At 40.3% G+C, this 20538-nt stretch overlaps 1 protein-coding gene across 1 annotated transcript; it reads right to left on the bottom strand.

The window, feature by feature from the left end:
* Positions 1–1289: 1289 nt before the first annotated feature.
* On the bottom strand, positions 1290–3696 carry ACD11 (Glycolipid transfer protein (GLTP) family protein). Its single transcript, XM_079074647.1, has 4 exons — positions 3433–3696; positions 3057–3229; positions 2587–2732; positions 1290–1606 (listed from the first exon to the last, which is right to left on the bottom strand). Exons 1-4 carry the CDS (start codon positions 3631–3633, stop codon positions 1500–1502), a joined length of 627 nt encoding a protein of 208 aa, XP_078930773.1. The 5' UTR covers positions 3634–3696; the 3' UTR covers positions 1290–1499.
* Between the last annotated feature and the right edge of the window lie 16842 nt (positions 3697–20538).

The raw sequence follows: 20538 nt of genomic DNA, 5'->3' as shown, positions 1-20538 counted from the left end.
AATATTAGAAACCACATGTTAATAAAAGCTTATGTGCAGGATGAATTCCAATCGTAGCGGACGTCATCCTTCATATAGGGGTGGTTATGGAAAAGGTTGAGGAAATCCTATGACTTCAAATAGTTCTTATAGAACTAGATCTTCTTCACAAACAAATAATCAGTCTCTTCCAATCCCAGGAAGCCCTTTATATGAGGAATTTAAAGAATTTCTAAAGATTTTCCCAGTTTTGCTAAAATGATTACAGATGGTGATACCCTTAGTGATAATTTTGAATATAAATAATCATCTGATAAAAATGATATTATCATTTTGGAAAATAAAGATATAATGCTTTATTTTGAAAATAATAAGGGTCCATGGTTTCTCATGACCATATATCTGGATGCAGCAACGTATGATGAATTTTCATATAAACAAATGTCATACTATGAGAACATTCTAAAAATAACTGGATCAATTGAATTTTCTCATTTTACATCTTGAGGTAATACCAATTTTTATAATTTCAGCAAAGCCATAATAAAAAAACCATCATATTATAGTAGAATGGGGTTTAAGTACCTTCAAGGAGAAAGAATTTATAATTCCTCCTTCAAAACTACAAGTGAAATTTACATATTGAGATTATATTGTTTCATAATGCCTTTTTATATGAAAATTCTCAAAGAAAGCATACTTGGTTTTTCAAAGTATTGTGAAAAGCTTTATAGCCAAAACAAAGAAATATTAAACTGGTTTACTCATTGGTGGTTCTCACATGGACCAATTATAAATATTCTTCCTGATGAGCCATTCAGAAAATCATATGGTGAATGGTTACCAATTTCCCCCATATATATGAAACATTCTAACTTAAATGGGTTGGAAGTTATATCTTTTATGTATTTTTTTCATGAAATTTTCTATTCCTTGGATATGGAAATAGACTCCACATAGATTATACTCCCTCTAAATTTCCTACTTTACAAATTCTGACCTAAAAAAAAGAGCTTGGAGAAATAAAAAATTTATAATAATTTTCCTATGATTTGTTCTAAATCATGGTAAAGCATAAGTCGTGTTTTAGCCCGTTTTCTAAGCCACGGAATGGCGTTTTAGGGCGTTTTACTCATTGACTTGCCATTTTATCGGATTTAGTATAAATTTTAGGTATTTAGTATGACTAAAAGGAATAATTATTTCTCCGCACTCTTATATTCTTAATAACTTTTATATTATTGCTTTATAAGAGGGTTAATATGAATATGATCAAATATACCAAACCTATCAAAAAGAATAATAAATAATTATATGTTAATGAGATCTTATCTTGAAACTTAACAGTCGAGCAATCTTTATGAGTAATACATACAATGTTAAGTAAAAACATGTGGTAGTTCCAACTTGAGAATGTTGAATGGTAATCATAGTACGATATACAACAGTGACACAAAAGAAGAGTTCATGATAAGAATAAATATGTCAAAAGTAGATTATACTCTCCTCTTAGTAAATCATCACCAGTCTATGCCCAGTTCTCTCGACTGGAAAAGGTTGTCAATATACACAATCAATAGAGTGGATGCAGTTACATAACTTTGCATCTCAGACTTTGCAGAAACTTCTGTAAGTCATAAAAAGAGTGGTTAATAGTCGATAATAAAACAAACAATTATAAAACTCTAAGTACACATGGACTGTACTAGACCATACAGGTCAATGATGAGGATGAGGAGGGTATTTACGTCTTTTGCACACACGATAGATATAGAACAAGTAAAAAAAAAACCAAGACCTTTTTTTTGCACTAACTTGACTCATTAGTCAAAATGAGAAATCAGAAACGGATAAGATACACAAAATCACTTGTACTTTCACCATCTTATCGTTATAGTATTTAATTATTTTTCCCCTTGGTTAAACCAAGGCACTTTTTATGAGCATTTAGTAAAATCATTTTCCCATGTTAAATGGTATTGATATCATATGAAAATACAAAACACCACAGCATACATTCACCATTTTATCGATTTAGCTAATGAAGTGTGTTTTTTTTTTTTTTTTTTTTATTGGGCAAATTGCAAAAAAGTCACTATATTACCACAAAAATTCGATTTGACACCGAGTTATTTTTTTCGCAATTATGTCACTATATTAATTTGTTGCACAAATCGAACTTCTAAACCACAATAACATCTCCTGAATCGGTCAATTGGTTGACATTGCAACAAAATTGTAAATGTAATGACATAATTGAGAAAAAAAACTCAATGTCAAAATCGAAATTTTGTTGTAATATAGTGTGACTTTTTTGCAATTTGAAACTCGGTGTCAAAATCAAAATTTTGGTAAACTTAGTGATTTTATTGCAATTTAGGAAAAGTGGTTACCAGGAGAACCGGTCATTTGGTTGATATTGCAACAAAATTGTAAATATAGTGACATAATTGCGAAAAAAATAACTTGGTGTGAAAATCAAAATTTTGTGGTAATATAGTGACTTTTTTGCAAATTTCCGATTCTTATTAGCAAGTAAAATGTTTAATTACAATGACATAAAAAATTAACTAAAAGTGGCTAAATAGAAAGTAGAAAGAAACTGACCATCTTCATTAAGCTTTTGCAAGAGTTGTGCTTTTGTAGGAAGGGCATACATTCCAGCAGCAACAGCTTTTCTTACAGCCCATCCATGATATGGAGAGAATACTTGCGTATAAGCTTTTGATGCTGGATTCTTTAGAGAATTGTCCCTGGAAAAAGACAAAAAAATATATATTTAGGGCCAAAAAACCACATTAAATAACACAAGATCCGAGGTTGCTTTTGTCAACATGGGACAGGACTGGACTCGAATGATTACTTCTAAGTTCTAATACTGGGAGAGGGTTGGGGAAAAGGGAACCTTGAGGATGCTAACGCTGTGTACAGTTGCCAACAGAATTGGAATTCCAAATAACATTCCAAAGCCTGTTTGGTGTCGACCATTTGAGGATTTCACCATTGCATCTTGATGATCAAATTTAAATTTATTCTAAAGTATGACAAATTGATCAAGTAGAAGAAAGACGACGTACTCTGAAACTAGAATCTCCTCAAACAATACTCTAACCATATCCAAACCGCGTTTCACTCTTAAAAGATTCCTCGTGTGACTACCGGGCTTCCTCACACAATTTTCTTCGATATCCTTTTCCATCATCGATTGCAAGGTCGAAATTGACTTTGAAGTCTCACAAAGATCATTCACCTGTTCACACAAACAAAACATCCAAAACCCAAAGTAAATTTTCTAAATAACCTAATTCTACTGAGCGTGATGCAAAGTGACAATATCATACGATTGGATTATAATATCATAAAAACAGGAAATACAATCCGAAGATTCAAAACCCCACTTTTTCACACAAGCATAGAAGGATGAACATAAGCCATGTATGTGAGTGATCGTACCTTGGCGACATAGTCCATTTCAGCGAACTTGAATGCAATACCCAGGCATCGGAACAGAGGGGAAACAAGAGAACAGGCGCTGGAGAAAGGGGCTAGCTCCAGTTGTTGAGTGTTCTGGTTTTGGGAGTTAATACAGTTGGCGATCTCCTTGAATGCCTCTGAAATCTTTCTCAGAGGCTTAGCGCCGTTGGCTGAATCCATCGGGAAAAGACGCACCTTCTCTCTGTGCGCCGTACTTTACCAATTTTATTTGGTTTTTGCAAAACTGATTTTTTTTTTTTAGACAAAATGGCAAAAATGGTCCGTGTGGTTGTCAAATGTGGTTTTGGTCCAAAACAAAATGTCGGTGCACCATTGGTCCAAAATTGGATCTTTTTATTGGTTTTGGTTCCTATCAACTTAAAAAGATCATTATACCCCTTAGATTTGTTTTTTTCTATTATTTTATTATTTATGTTTAATATTTTTAGTTAATTAAAACTAAAAAAAATGACCCACCACCAACCCATCATATATATATATATATATATATATCTCTCTCTCTCTATATATATATATATATATATATATATATATATATATATATATATATATATATAACCACCTCTTTCCCCTCTTTAGTTCAACTCCACCACCTTCCTGTTTTCTATTGTTCCTAATTCAAGAAACCAATTTTGGAAACAAAAGTTGGATTGTTTTTCTGGTGGTCCATTTTTCTAAGATGTGGGTTCTAATTTTGGGTTAGATTTGAATACGATTTATGGATTTAAAGTTTTTTTTGTATCTATTCATCTTGTTGTTCCTCCTTATTTGTTCATCTTGTTCTTTTTTCAGATCACAAGAAATTAGTGTTAAATACATCATCACTACATATCTCTGTATAATTTTGGTTTGAGATGAAGATATGAAAAGGATTTCATCCAGTGAGTTGTTTGATTATGTATGGTTGGGAAGAAAAATAAAGGAGATATGTTTGTATGATAGGGAAGAAAAAGAAGAAATGAGGTCTGGATGAAGAACACCATCCACAAGTTTTTCAATTTCTGTAACCTCAAGAAGGCATTCGGCAATGACAACAATTGTTGAATTTTTAGTGTAGGCAGTGGGAGGTGGGGCTACTGTCGTCGCCGAAGGCAAGGCCGGCGCCTTGGCTTCACCTTTTCCGGCTTGTTCCAAGTCGATTTGGGGGCTTCACTTTTTGGATTTAAGTTAGATCGGAAGCCCTTCGCTCTCTTTCATCTCGTTCTCTACTCCAACACTGACTTTGATTCTGGATCTTGGAACCAGATTGGAAAAAAAATCGGATTTGATTTTAGTAGAAATTTCAATTTGGGGACTTCAATTTTTGGGTTTAAGTTTGTCAGGAAGAACTGAAGCAGTGAGAGGAATCAACCATCAACAACTTCATTGATCTAGGGCAGAGGTCGGTGCAGGCAGAGAAGGAAAACGGGGAAGATGGAGATTTCAGACAACTACCGTCTTGAATGTGTAGGAAATGGAGATGTATGCACCAAAAAAATTTCCATCAGAAGAGGGTGCTCTGACAAAGTCATTGCCGGTGAAGCAATGGTTGTAACAGAAGATATGTTGGGGGCGGTGTAGGTTTGATTTGTTTCTGGTGGTGGTGGTTCCAATTGGAAGATGACGTCCAAAGATGAGAGAGAGAGAGAGAGGGTTGGTAGGTTGGGTTTATTTTGTTTTTGTTTTTCTTTTAATTGTAAGAATAAGAAAATAAATAAAAGAAATTAAAATATAATTATTTTAGGGGCATATTAGTCATTTTAAGTGGATGTGGACCCAAAACACAAGAAAATACAAAGTTTAGGGACCAAAACCAATAAAAAGATCCAATTTTGAACCAATGGTGCACCAACATTTCGTTTTGGACCAAAAGTACATAAATTTGACAACCACAGGTACCATTTTTGCAATTTTGTCTTTTTTTATGTATATTATGATTTAATTAAAGAGAAATCAAATATTGTAACACCGGGTTTCTGGTATGTATTTTATTTAAGAATTGGATGTATTTTCTTTGGGACTCGACGAGTTGATAGCCCAACTCGTCGAGTAGAGACGGGAGCCGCGGGAAAGTTTAAGTGACCTACTCGACGAGTCGGAGACTGACTAGGCGAGTAGGCGCTGTTTGGACAAAACCCTAAATCTAAGGGATTGCACCCTATTTAAACGTCTTAATGCAGCCTCCATCGTCACTTTATGCTCCCATAACACCTCATACTGAAACCCTAATTGTTTTGTGAGATCTAAGGGCATTTTTGGTGATTTTTGTGGCTTGTAATCACAAGGAAGAAGGAAAAGCTTGAGGAGCCAAGAGGAAACCAGAAGATTTCGAGTTTGTGCAACATCTACAGTTCCTTAGAGGTATAAATCTTATACCTTGTTCATTCATGTTCTAGATCCCTTTTTGGAGTGAATTAGGGCTTTTAGGAACCACTTTTGCTGGCCGATCATGAGTGCAAGCATGGTTGGGGGTTAAGACTCCAGATCCAGGGTCCTTATGGGACTACATGGAGTAAAGTGGCCAACTTTGTAGCCATAAAGAGCCACATGCACCTTTAGACCTCATTTTTGGGTCCATTAAGCTTACACTCCCATGCATGCACGTAAAGTTCGTAACTTTACGTGCTAGATCGATCTTAGAAGCCCAGATCTATCTTTTGGATAAGTGTTGTACATCAGAAATCGAGAAATAAGACTTGAACAACATCGACTCGGCGATTTGTTCTTGGAACTCGGCGAGTCCATGGCTTGAGTCCCCAGTCTGTTGAGGTTCAAAAGGACCCAATTGAGTGTTAGAAGGGTCTTAAAAGGGTCCAGGGGAGTGACTCAACATATTAGACTTAACGATGGACCTAGGAATCATAGGACTCAGCGAGTGTATGAACAGACTGGGCGAGTCCAAGGCAATCTCCCAACTTTTGAAGATAAACTCGACGAGTTGTTCATACAACTCGGCGAGTCGCAGACTGTACATGTTCATAGGATGAAGGAGAACTCGACTAGTTGTTCATACAACTCGGCGAGTCGGATGAAGGTTCATTCGATGATATTATAGAAGGGAACTCGTCGAGTCTTTGCTAAACTCGACGAGTAGAGTCGGGAGGGGGTCAGATGAAAGGAAAGGGACTCGACGAGTTGGCGGCCCAACTCGGCGAGTCAGGTCAACTGGAAGTTGACTTTGACCAAGGCTTTGACCTTGACCAGGGGTAAATTAGTCACTTTACCCAAATATTCGTTAGCAGTGTTTGACTAAGTGTCTTTATGGGAATTGCAGCCCGGGAGTTACCGGAGCAGCAGTCAGACATTTCCCGATCAGCATTTCAGCAATCAGCCTTACGAGGTGACTTACCTTCCAGTAGGGGTGGGTCTACGGCACCAATGCCGGCCCACCAGTAGGTGATTATGGTTGAGATGATTATCTTTGTGATAATTATCTGATTGATATGATCGTGCTGAGATATGTGCTAGTAGTAGTAGGGTGCACTAGTCCCTAGTTACCGGTTGAAAGATACCGAAGACGGTTACCGGTTGAAAGATACTGAAGGGGTGGACAGAACCCACGCATGCATAGTATTATGTTTATGATATATTATTGTATGATTCAGTATGCTTATGTTATGATCATGAAACCAATATGTTTATGCTATGGATTATGTGATAGGGTTATGGGGGGGGGGGAAATAGTCCCCAGATACCGGTTGGAAGATACCGAAGGGGGGGGGGGTTAGCTCCCGGGTACCGGTTGGAAGATATCGAAGGGGAGGTTAGCTCCTGGTTACCGGTTGAAAGATACCAAAGGGGATGATAGTTCCCAGTTACCGGTTGAAAGATACCGAAAGGGAGGGTAGCTCCCGGCTACCGGTTGAAAGATACCGAAGATTCTGTGCTATGGGTATGATGGGGGAACTCACTAAGCTTCGTGCTTACAGTTTCAGTTTTGGTTTCAGGTACCTCTTCGTCTAAGGGGAAGGAGCCGGCGGTTTCCGCACCGGATTTCTGGGATTGTACTCTGATTTACACTGTTCTTGATTATATGGTTTTAAGACATGACATTATGTTTTTACAAGTAATATGAGATTGATGATGTTTTGATAAACTGATTGGGAATTAAGTAATTTAAAAATGAAATTTTTGGCCTCGAAATTTAGGATGTTACAAGTTGGTATTAGAGCCCTGGTTTGAGGGATTCGGACACACCCTCAGGGATGTCTGGACTCAAACCGAGGGATTAAAAACTTTTTTTCTTTTTTTTTTTACAAAGAAAATGGTTTTCTAAAATCTAAATTAAGGAATTTTGAGAAAGAACAAGGTGTGTGATGCGTGCGACCGGACGTGCTCAAGTAAGTTTTCCCAAGATACCCATACTTGTTATATTATATTATATGGTTTACGATTCTGAGAGCTGCATGCTAGATTAGGGCTAAGGATCTAGGAGGATGCCTGGTATGCCTGATATATGATTCTGAGAACTGCATGCTAGAATAGGGCTAAGGATTTGGGAAGGGTGCCTTGAATGCCTGTTGTATGGGCTGTATGCTAGGACCGCTTAGCCAGCGGTAGGATAGCCTGATTAGGTTATGATTGATGCGGTTACTCGATGCACGAATGTTGCTTGCTTTGTGCTATAGGGGTTCTGGCCAACTTTAACTAACTAGTGAGCGAATATGTAACAATATTCGTAAGCTAGTTAGGGGAGATGGTAAGGACTCCTAGTGCAGCTGATGGCGGATAGTAGGTTGGAGAGTGCCCTAGGAAAGCCTGGGATGAGATTAGTGTAAAGGGGTATCAGTAAAGGGACTTGGTGAAGTCGAAGCAATCCTGGAGGAAAGTACGGATAGATGTGGAAGGTAGTATGGGCCCGTACTACTGGAAACAGAGGATCCGTACTCGAGTCGAGGAGGGCCGAGATGGAACCGGGGAACTTGGAGAGTGTATGAGGCCTCTCTAGAATGTGTATGATCTTGACGTTTATGTGTTTGTTTCAGTATGGCTATCACGCGACATGGAGCGGGAGGTTCAGGAGCTGGGTCAGGATCGGGATCAGGCTCGGGTGCAGGATCCGAGCAGGTTGATGATGGGCTATGCGAGTTCATCGCGTCTGAGATCATGAGAGGCATCCTTGAGGCGACCCCGGTCATTTTCGGGTCGATCAAGGAAGGGATCATTGAGCTGATGGAGGACCGCCTCTGGGCATTCAGGAGTGATCTGGTGTCCAGCCAGACAGGTACGCGCACACTGTCCTTCAAGGACTTCCGGGGGAGTGGTGCGCCAGACTTTCACGGGGTGAAGGACCTCATTGCTGCCAGGAGATGGATCGCAGACATCGAGTCTGCGCAGTTGACGAGCTTCTGCCCAGAAGGGTCGAAGGTCCGCTTTGCCGCGGGATGTTTGAGGGATAGAGCTAGAGATTGGTGGGAGTCAGTTGGTGACTCGTTGGGAGCCCCAACCATCGAGGCTATGACCTGGTCAGACTTTGTGACCAGATTCAGGGTTGAGTTCGCACCAGCTGTGGAGCTTCAGCAGCTGGCCAGGGAGTTCTTGGATATGAGACAGACTACGGAGACTGTGGCGGAGATCACCGCCAAGTTTCGGGAGAGGGCTTTATTGGTGCCCCAGTACGCAGGAGATGAGGATATGAGGAGGACCCGCTATCACGACATGTTGAGAGCCGATATCAGGGAGCATGTCAGCTTCTCGGCATGTCCAACCCTGGACTTCATGATTGCCAGGGCGCGGGAGAGGTAGATAGATTTGGAGCACCTCAGGAAGAGGAAGGCAGGGACTAAGCAGGTTACATGGGTTTCGAGGAAGAAACCCAAGGGATTCGACTCTAGGTCGAAGGGCCAGCAAGGCCGGGACCGCTGTGGGAAATGCGGTCGGTCACATGAGGGAGTTTGCCGCACTGGGTCGGGTTCCGACTGCTATAAGTGTGGCAAGACTGGGCATTTCGGAAGGGATTGTACTACCCCTGTTTCCACGGTTCAGACATCAGACCTGATTTGGTTTCATTGCAATCAGAGGGGCCATAAAAAGGCCAACTGCCTCAAATTGACAGCAACAGCAGCGGCGCCAACTCAGGCAACTGCAAGGGTTATGGATGGCCGGAAGCCCAAGCCAGAGGCTCCAGTGGTGCGGAGCCGAGCATTTCAGCTGACAGCCGAAGAGGCACGCGCCACACCCGATGTGGTGAAGGGATCGTTCCATGTGAACGGTATCCCAGTTCAGGTATTATTTGATTCGGGCGCCACCCGATCGTTTGTCTCTCTTGCGCTTAGCAAGAAGTTCCCTGAGTCTTCGGGTATGCTGGATTGCCCTTTAGAGGTTGAGATTGCCGATGACCGATCAGTGCGAGCATCAACAGTTTTCAGAGATTGTGTCCTGAGGTTATTCGAGGAGCGCTACTTGGTAGACGTGGTTCCCATACCTTTGCGGGGAAACAAGGTTATTATTGGTATGGATTGGCTAAGCCCCAATGGGGCGGTGATCGACTACGCACATCAGTTGGTGCGGATCAGGACCCCAAGTGGGGGAGAGCTGGTGATCCAAGGCGAGAGGCCACGACGAGGACCAGCTTTATGTTCAGCAGCGAGAGTGAGACGCTACCTACAGCAGGGCTGCGCTGGGTATGTCGCCTATGTTATGGATACCCGGGAGGCGGGTACGATGACGGCAAGCGATGTTCTGGTGGTGCGAGAATACGCGGATGTGCTCCCAGAGGAGCTTCCTGGGATACCTCCGGAGCGACAGGTGGAGTTTAGGATCGACCTAGTCCCTGGTGCGGCTCCAATAGCCAGGGCACCATATCGGTTGGCTCCTCCCGAGATGCAAGAGTTGTCTACGCAGCTGTAGGAGCTGCTAGACAAGGGATTCATCAGGCCGAGTAGCTCGCCTTGGGGAGCCCCGATCCTGTTTGTCAAGAAGAAGGATGGGTCGCATCGCATGTGCATAGATTACCGGGAGCTGAACAAGGTAACAGTGATGAACCGTTACCCACTCCCGAGGATTGATGACCTCTTTGACCAGCTACAGGGAGCATCTTGGTTCTCCAAGATTGATTTGCGTTCAGGTTATCATCAGATGAGGGTCAGAGAGGAGGATGTGCAGAAGACTGCTTTCCGGACACGTAATGGTCACTACGAGTTCGTGGTGATGCCCTTCGGGCTCACCAATGCTCCTGCCGCGTTCATGGATCTTATGAACCGTGTGTGCAGACCGATGCTGGATCGGTCTGTGATAGTTTTCATTGATGATATATTGGTCTACTCCAAGACGTAGGAGCAACATGAGGAGCATCTGCGAGAGGTCTTGGACACTCTGAGGAGGGAGAGCTTGTACGCCATGTTCTCCATGTGTGAGTTGTGGTTACGCGAGGTGCAGTTTCTTGGGCACCTTGTCAACCAGAACGGTATTCTGGTCAATCCGGCCAAGGTGGAGGCCGTGATGAGATAGGAGGTTCCGAAGTCTCCATCTGAGATTCGGAGTTTCCTGGGGTTAGCCGGGTACTATCGGATATTCATCTAGGATTTCTCCAAGATAGTCGTACCTTTGACTCGGCTAACGAAGAAGGCCGTAGTCTTTCGTTGGGGGCCTGCGCAGCAGGCAGCGTTCGAGACACTGAGACAGAGATTGTGCGAGGCGCCGATCTTAGCCCTGCCAGAGGGCGTAGAGGATTTTGTAGTGTACTGCGACGCGTCTATTTCGGGTTTGGGCGCAATATTGATGTAGAGAGGGCATGTAATCGCCTACGCCTCGAGGCAGTTGAAGCCCCACGAGGCGAACTACCCGACGCACGATTTGGAGTTGGGGGCAGTTGTCTTCGCCCTCAAGATTTGGCGACACTATCTCTATGGGGTTCGATGTACCATTTACACGGACCATAAGAGTTTGAGATACCTCATGGATCAGCCGAATCTGAACATGAGGCAGCGTCGGTGGTTAGATGTGGTAAAGGATTATGATTGTGAGATCCTTTACCACCCGGGGAACGCCAATGTGGTGGCCGATGCGCTTAGCCGTAAGGCAGCGCCGATCAGAGACATTTGCATGCAGATGACAGTAGTGACTCCACTGTTGGAGCAGATCCGAGAGGCCCATCAGGAGGCTATGAAGGAGGAACATCGGAAGAGCGAGCGTATAGTGGGTCAGGTTTCCTCCTTCGACTATGATAGCCGAGGGTTATTGACTCTTCACCGTAGGGTGTGGGTCCCCTATCTTGGAGGCGTGCGCCAGATATTGATGGAGGAGGCGCACAAATCCAGGTTTTCTATCCATCCCGGAGCGACGAAGATGTATAGAGATCTTCGTCTTGACTATTGGTGGCCCTACATGAAGCGGGATGTAGCATGGTATGTGGAGCGGTGCTTGACCTGCAGGAAGGTCAAGGCCGAGCACCAGAGGACACACGACAAGATGCAGCCGTTAGATATTCCCATGTGGAAATGGGAAGATATTACCATGGATTTCATCACCAAACTTCCCAGGACCACGCGGGGAGTGGATTCCATATGGGTCATCGTGGATCGATTGACCAAGAGTGCCCATTTCATACCGATCCAGGAGAGTATATCGGCTGAGAAGTTGGCCGACATCTACATTCGAGAGGTGTTGGCTCGACACAGAGTGCCAGTCTCCGTGATTTCAGACAGGGATGTGCGGTTCACTTCTAGATTCTGGAATAAATTCCATGATGAGTTGGGTACTCGTCTACACTTTAGCACCGCTTTTCACCCGCAGACGGATGGACATAGTGAGCGGACCATCCAGACTCTGGAGGATATGCTGCAGGCATGTGTGCTAGACTTCAGTGGAAGTTGGGATACCTATCTCCCATTAGCTGAGTTCTCCTACAACAACAGCTACACGCGAGTATCGATCGTCCCCCCTTTGAGATGTTATACGGGAGGAAGTGCAGGACCCCGATATGTTGGGGTGAGGTGGGCCAGAGGGTCATGGGGAGCACCGAAGTGGTGCTCAAGACGACAGAGAGGATTCAGCAAGTTAGGAGCAGGCTTCAGACTGCACAGAGTCGGCAGAAGAGTTATGCCGACAAGCGCCGATCAGACCTGGAGTTCCAGGCCGGGGATATGGTCCTCCTGAAGGTGACGCCTTGGAAATATGTCATCCGATTCAGGAAGCGGGGCAAGTTGGGCCCCAGGTACATTGGACCTTTCAGGGTTGTAGCCCGGGTGGGCAGGGTGGCGTATAGGCTGGACCTGCCAGCCGAACTCAGTCAGATTCACACCACGTTCCACGTCTCCCAGTTACAGAAGTTCCTAGTGGACGACTCGGCGGTGGTACCTTTGGAGGACATTCAGGTGGATGACAGCTTGAATTACATCGAGCGTCCAGTGGCGATCCTCGACAGGAAGTCGAAGGACCTGAGGAACAAGAGGGTGGAGCTGGTGAAGGTGCAATGGCAGCACCACAAGGGATCAGAATGGACTTGGGAGCTAGAGGAAGAGATGAGGGAACACTACCCCGAGCTTTTTCCAGATTCAGCAGCAGACTTCGAGGACGAAGTCTAAAATAAGTGGGGGAGATTTGTAACACCGGGTTTCTGGTATGTATTTTATTTAAGAATTAGATGTATTTTCTCTGGGACTCGACGAGTTGATAGCCCAACTCGTCGAGTAGAGATGGGATCCGCGAGAAAGTTTAAGTGACCTACTCGACGAGTCGGAGACTGACTCGGCGAGTAGGCGCTGTTTGGACAAAACCCTAAATCTGAGGGATTGCACCCTATTTAAACGTCTTAATGCAGCCTCCATCGTCTCTTTATGCTCCCAGAACACCTCATACTGAAACCCTAATTTTTTTGTGAGATCTAAGGCCATTTTTGGTGATTTTGGTGGTTTGTGATCACAAGGAAGAAGGAAAAGCTTGAGGAGCCAAGAGGAAACCAGAAGATTTCGAGTTTGTGCAGCATCTACAGTTCCTTAGAGGTATAAATCTTATACCTTGTTCATTCATGTTCTAGATCCCTTTTGGAGTGAATTAGGGCTTTTAGGAACCACTTTTAGTGGCCAATCATGAGTGCAAGCATGGTTGGGGGTTAAGACTCCAGATCCATGGTCCTTAGGGGACTACATGGAGTAAAGTGGCCAACTTTGTAGCCATAAAGAGCCACATGCACCTTTAGACCTCATTTTTGGGTCCATTAAGCTTATACTCCCATGCATGCACGTAAAGTTTGTAACTTTACGTGCTAGATCGATCTTAGAAGCCCAGATCTATCTTTTGGATAAGTGTTGTACATCAGAAATCGAGAAATAAGACTTGAACAACATCGACTCGGCGAGTTGTTCTTGGAACTCGGCGACTCCAGGGCTTGAGTCCCCAGTCTGTTGAGGTTCAAAGGGACCCAGTTGAGTGTTAGAAGGGTCTTAGAGGGGTCCAGGGGAGTGACTCAACATATTAGACTTAACGATGGACCTGGGAATCATAGGACTCGGCGAGTGTATGAACAGACTCGGCGAGTCCAAGGCAATCTCCCAACTTTTGAAGATAAACTCGACGAGTTGTTCATACAACTCGGTGAGTCGCGGACTGGACATGTTCATAGGATGAAGGAGAACTCAACGAGCTGTTCATATAACTCGGCGAGTCGGATGAAGGTTTATTCGATGATATTATAGAAGGGAACTCGTCTAGTCTTTGCTAAACTCGACGAGTAGATTTGGGAGGGGGTCAGATGAAAGGAAAGGGACTCGGCGAGTTAGCGGCCCAACTCGGCGAGTCAGGTCAACTGGAAGTTGACTTTGACCAAGGCTTTGACCTTGATCAGGGGTAAATTAGTCACTTTACCCAAAGATTAGTTAGCAGTGTTTGACTAAGTGTCTTTATGGGAATTGCAGCCCGGGAGTTACCGGAGCAGCAGTCAGACATTTCCCGATCAGCATTTCAGCAGTCAGCCTTACGAGGCGAGTTACCTTCCAGTAGGGGTGGGTCTACGACACCAATGTCGACCCACCAGTAGGTGATTGTGGTTGAGATGATTATCTTTGTGATAATTAGCTGGTTGATATGATCGTGCTGAGATATGTGCTAGTAGTAGTAGGGCGCACTAGTCCCTAGTTACCGGTTGAAAGATACCGAAGACGGTTATCGGTTGAAAGATACCAAAGGGGTGGACAGAACCCACGCATGCATAGTAGTATGTTTATGATATGTTATTGTATGATTCAATATGCTTATGTTATGATCATGAAACCAATATGTTTATGCTATGGATTATGTGATAGGGATAAACGAGGGGGGGGGAATAGTCCCCAGATACCGGTTGGAAGATACCGAAGGGGGGGGGGGGGTTAGCTCCCAGGTACCGGTTGGAAGATACTGAAGGGGAGGTTAGCTCCTGGTTACCCGTTGAAAGATACCGAAAGGGAGGATAGTTCCCAGTTACCGGTTGAAAGATACCGAAGGGGAGGGTAGCTCCCGGTTACCGGTTGAAAGATACCGAATATTCTGTGCTATGGGTATGATGGGGGAACTCACTAAGCTTCGTGCTTACAGTTTCAGTTTTGGTTTCAGGTACCTCTTCGTCTAAGGGGAAGGAGCCGGCAGTGTAGCAGCGCATCACACACATACATGGTTTCCGCACCGGATTTCTGGGATTGTACTCTGATTTACACTGTTCTTGATTATATGGTTTTGAGACATGACATTATGTTTTTACAAGTAATATGAGATTGATGATGTTTTGGTAAACTGATTGGGAATTAAGTAATTTAAAAATGAAATTTTTGGCCTCGAAATTTGGGATGTTACAAATATTGTCCGAATGTTTCCTTACAAAATCATACATACTTATAAAGCTATCATTTTTTCTTGAATCTCATGCATTTGAAACCCCCTTTTTTAACTTCCTCAAACCACATTCATTTGAAACCCCATTTTTTAATTAATGCAACTCAAAAGTTTTCTTAATTATGATTTAACACTCAAAAGTTTTATAACTTATATTATGTTTAATTAGCATTTAGTGAAACGTTTACTATAAAAAGGACAATCTTTTGGGAAGACATGCATACAAATCATATACAAATTTCAGAAAGAAAAAAAACTTAAATGTTTTTGTGTTGGGTTGAGGTATTATGACCACTTTTGGAGATATGCTATTATATTAGAGCTTTTGATTTGTAAGTTTGTTATACTAATTCGTTTTTATATTTTCTTCGTTTTTGGATTATTGTAATACAGTCGTTGTATATTGTGGTTTAATCGTTAATATATTGATCATGTGTTATATTGGGTGATGTCGAAAATATTTAATTAAATATTTTAAATATGTTTTTTTTGTTTTGTAATTGTACCGTTTCAAAAAAATAATTAATTAAAACGCATACATATGTTATACTTTCCATCTCTCTCTCTTTCTCTCTCTCTCTCTCTCTCTATATATATATATATATATATATATATATATATATATATATATATATATATATATATATATATATATATATATATATATATAGAGGTCAAAACACTTCAACCAAAATTCATTTAAAATCTAATATTTCAAATGTTTTTTAATAATGATTGTAAAAATTTCAACATGTGTTACTTAATTGATTGATTAATAAAAATATTAATGTTTTGAAACTCCTAACTCTTAAACTTATATTATTTAATTTGTTAGTTAACTAAACTCTTGATGACATTTATGTATAATGATATATTTTGTATGACTTCATTCTTAATTTCAATGTTTAATATTTGAAAGTTCATATATGCAACCTTGGATGTTTTGGTGTAATATAAATAGTGTAATACAAAGTTTATTAGTTCAATATTGTTTATTAATAGCTCATTCAAAACAACTTATTTCTTATTTTATCCAAAAAATATTATCGGACATAAGAAAAGTAGATTATATTAATGTTATACAAAAACTTATAATATATATTGGATATTATAAAAGTAAAAGTAAACTTTATAAGGTATGAACTATATTAGATAGTATCAAAATATAAGTTGATGAATTTTTATGTTATTTGATAATTCGGTTAATGCCCAAAACATGACTGAAAACGTAAATTTCAACATATTTCTATGTTTTCCCATAATTTTTTTAACCACTTAAACGCATTCTTGCGCAACGCGCGAGGTTACGCCTAGTTGTAAAATTTGTTCATGTGGTTTTAATTTCTTTGGGTATGGTCTAAAAAAAATTATTAGCAAAAAAGGTATCGATTTTGTGGTTTTGTTGTGATTTTGATTTCTACTTCGTTTAGTTTAACAACTTGGTTGTTAACTTTTTGAAAATGAATGTTTTACCCTTAATGATCATTTCTGCAGTTTTATCTTTTTTTTTTTCAAATTACAACGATCATTTCTGTAATTTTTCTTTTTCATTTTATTGAATTATTGTACATTAATTCTTTTTTAATTTATTTTTTATTGTATTATTTTTTATTGGATTATATTATATGTTAATAAATAATGTTTTTAATATATAATATTTATATATTAATAAATATTATTTTATTTAATTGTTAGATTTTTTCATTAGTTATTTTTTTTAATTTATTTTTTATTGGATTAATTATTTTTTATTGGATTACTATACATTAATAAATATTATTTTTAACATATAATATTTATCTATTAGTAAATATTATTTTATTGGTTTATTAACTTCATTTAATTAATTTTTTTAATTTTTTATTGTGTCAATTCTTTTTATTAGATTATTACTTTAAATTTTTTATTTTTATTTATAATAAATATTATTATTTTTAATTGTTTTTATTTTCTTTTAATTGTTTTCTTTATTATATATATATATATATATATATATATATATATATATATATATATATATATATATAAAAGAAGTCTCATCTTAGGAACAGTAAACTTGCTTGGGTTTTGGCATAATTGGTCCACTATTTCTTTCACTTTGATAATGTGGTATTTTTCTGTTTTTTTTTTCAGGAAGTCTTTCTTGGCCAGTTTTGAAAGTCTAATTTTTAAATTTTTTTTTTTATCTGTGCTTGTATTTTTTTTGGTGGTCAACAGCTTAGTGATATGTGTTTCTTTTATGCTACTCAACCTTTTTTATCTAATACAATTTGTCCACAAACCATTTCCCACTGCTTCTCATTGTTTTGTGTTCACACTCGATTCCTTCCTTCTCTCCATGAGACTTCATTTTCTAATCCATCTCAGACTTCGTTATCGTTCACATTGTCATTGCCGATTTCACAGTCCTCCTCCGTCGGTATCTCAGTGATACGTCTGAACCCGAGCATGCCTGACAACGTCCAATAGAGACGATGCATCTAGGGTTCGGTATTGTTCATCGGGTTTAATCTCCCGACGTAAGTTATCCTTAACCCCCACCGCTCCACCGCCTATCCCTTCTTCCGCTTCCGATTCCGATCAGACACGTTTTTGGTTTTCTTTTTAGCGGCTTGGTTTCTACATTTCTCGGCCAAAGTTCCACTCTCAATAACAATGCTTAGTATCAAGCTTGCTTGGTTCGATTTCATCACCATCTTTCTTCAAATTGAAGACATCACCGCCTGCTCCAGGTAAGATTTCACGTACCTTTTCATTACCTTATTTCTGTCTTTTTTGATTTGTCTGTAAATCCTTCGTCTTTGGGAGATTCCGGTTAGCGATAACCGTGTAATTTTCGTTTTCTGCGTATCTTTTTTTTTTTCATTGTTCCTGTGAAGACATCAGGTTTGGGAGATTTAGGGTTTTCAGTTTTACAATTTATGATACGCACCAGATGGTTACAACTACTCAAGGGGCGACTGCTAAAATTTTCCATATTTTTTTCTTCAGGGGCTACTCTATTACCAACGTAAATTCCACATTCACTGTTGCGTGATATCAGGTATTCGATTTCACCTATGGTTTTTGAATAGAACGTATTATCTCTTTCATTCTACAATCGTGATTCGTATGTTTGTACAGGAAATAGATGATTGAATAAGTGAACATAAAAATCGTGTAGGATAAATGGTGGAGAACGGTGTAAAGGAAGTAGTTGAACAGAAGAATGATGATTAATGGATTGGCTACCTTACATGGTGATATTTTAAGAATAGATTGCAACATATATCTAAAGAATAAAGCTCTAATACATTAAATTAACAGATTGTTGAGCTGATTTCCAGTGTAACCAAAAACATGATGGGGCAAAAGGATGAAAGGTGTGTGAAGCTTAATCTTCAAATTCAACACAAGCTGAAAGTACTTTCTCAGATTCCAATGTATATTGGTTGTAGGTGATTGTTTGACTTTACATAATTTTGATGCTAGAGATCCAGTAGTGATTCATATTGTGTCATGCTTAAGCAGGTTATTGTCCAGTTCACGATTTTATCTCTTTCATTTAAAATTTTATCTATGAGCCCCCTGTTTCACCTTTTAGTAAACACTAAACTGGAATGGAATCACATTTCTTTCATCAGGTGTAAAGAGACACTACATGATGTGATGATTCATGGTATAACAACTTCTATAAGCCTATGAACTGATATGATGTACATGAAGAATTGGAATCAGGTAGTGCCTCAAGTCTTAAATTCTTATGGGGTTTTATGTGTATTTGTTGTATAATTGGATTCTATATGTTCTATTTTCAGTCAATTGAGACAGACACACTAATTGCTTATTTTTTTATTGAACCTCTACCAGTTTCTTTATAGATTTACACCTGATTTCTCTTCGATTTCTTTGCCTAATTCTAGGGTTCTTTTTTACCTTTCCAACAACACCCTATGTCGGTAAGTTACTCCACACCCAACTTACTGATTCATTAACCCCAGTTTTATTTAATTGCAATTGTCCTCGGTGTTTATGCATGCTAAATTCCTTCAATTCTTCATCGAATTCCTTTTTTCGGTGTTTAGTTTTGTTATTTCATTATAAGGATTATATATCTGCATGTACTTGATGATTACTCATGACTAGAATTGGGTGTATGTTGTTTTAATTCGAATTTTGGTTTCCAATGTTGAAATTTATAGATTTGAGTTTTGATTTTTGATTTTTTGTAGTATTTAGTCCTATTTGATCGAAGGCCGAATTTCTTTTACAGAATTGATCCTCTTTTGATTTGGGTATGTCCTTAAGGTGGGATTATTTAGGGGTTCCTTCGATAACCTGTAATTATATGTGCAACTTAAGCCATGATGTATCTTGTGTTTATTTTGCATCATTGCAACATTATTGTTAACGTTACCCTGTACGGTCACGTTAAACTGAACGGAAGGCCTAAACAGAGCGTTATCATGCTAGTACCTTGGCTGAGACCCGGTCTTGGCCCACGTGATCCAGCGCCGGGCAGATAGCTCGCTTCCCATCACAAGGAAAGAACATTCCACGTGAACTCCTCATTTACTCACAACCAATCAGAAGGCGACGAATAGCTCAGGTGACGCCCATAACTGACGTCATCTGGCAGTTAGTTAGTGTGGGCAAATCTCCCAGTAAGAGGAGGCCACGTCTCACGCTCATAGCGTGAGGTCCCCATGATCCGTTAATAACAGGTATAAAAGGATCTATTCCATCTCAAGGAAGGGATCCATCCTCTCTCTCACAAAATTTACCCTAAAAAACTTTCTCTAAGAAAACTAACTTGATCGTCGGATCGGCGTCCCGGGAGAACACCCGGTCGTCCTTTAACGATTTCTTTGTGCTATGTTCTCAGGAAAGCTTGGACGTCAGATCTGCCATCCAACATCTCATCCCTGATAGGACATGTCACAACATTTGGTGCCATCCGGATGTATCCTCAGAGTGATACATCCAATTGACGACACCGGTTCTTCGCAAAACAACGATTTAAGCCCAACAGCACCTACGCCTGCAGTAGGAGATCTGTTTCAAATAACGGTGGCGATAACCAGAGGACACCACTGTGAGTATAAGTCACAGAACCCAATCCAGGTGCTCATGGCACAGATCTCACTGGCTACGGGGCCAATACTCCAGAGCAGTTTCCGGCAGTTGTCATCGGACGGTTCATCGCCTTAGATGGCGATATTGCATCCCGATCTGCTGCAAGGACCTCCGCATGACGACATGGATGTATTTACTATCTCTAATCCTTGTAAGAGAAACCCA

Source organism: Lactuca virosa, chromosome 9, assembly GCF_052849685.1.
Source record: "Lactuca virosa cultivar CGN04683 chromosome 9, Lactuca_virosa_CGN04683_v6, whole genome shotgun sequence".
In the NCBI taxonomy this organism is placed as follows: Eukaryota; Viridiplantae; Streptophyta; class Magnoliopsida; order Asterales; family Asteraceae; genus Lactuca; species Lactuca virosa.
This window is presented reverse-complemented; position numbering and strand designations above follow the sequence as displayed.

Coding starts and splice junctions, on each gene's coding strand:
- ACD11 (XM_079074647.1), bottom strand. CDS start 3,633: ATGGATTCAGCCAACGGCGCTAAGCCTCTGAGAAAGATTTCAGAGGCA. Junction 2,733..3,056: donor GAGGAGATTCTAGTTTCAGA/GTACGTCGTCTT, acceptor GTCTTTTTCCAG/GGACAATTCTCTAAAGAATC. Junction 1,607..2,586: donor GCAAAAGCTTAATGAAGATG/GTCAGTTTCTTT, acceptor TATGACTTACAG/AAGTTTCTGCAAAGTCTGAG.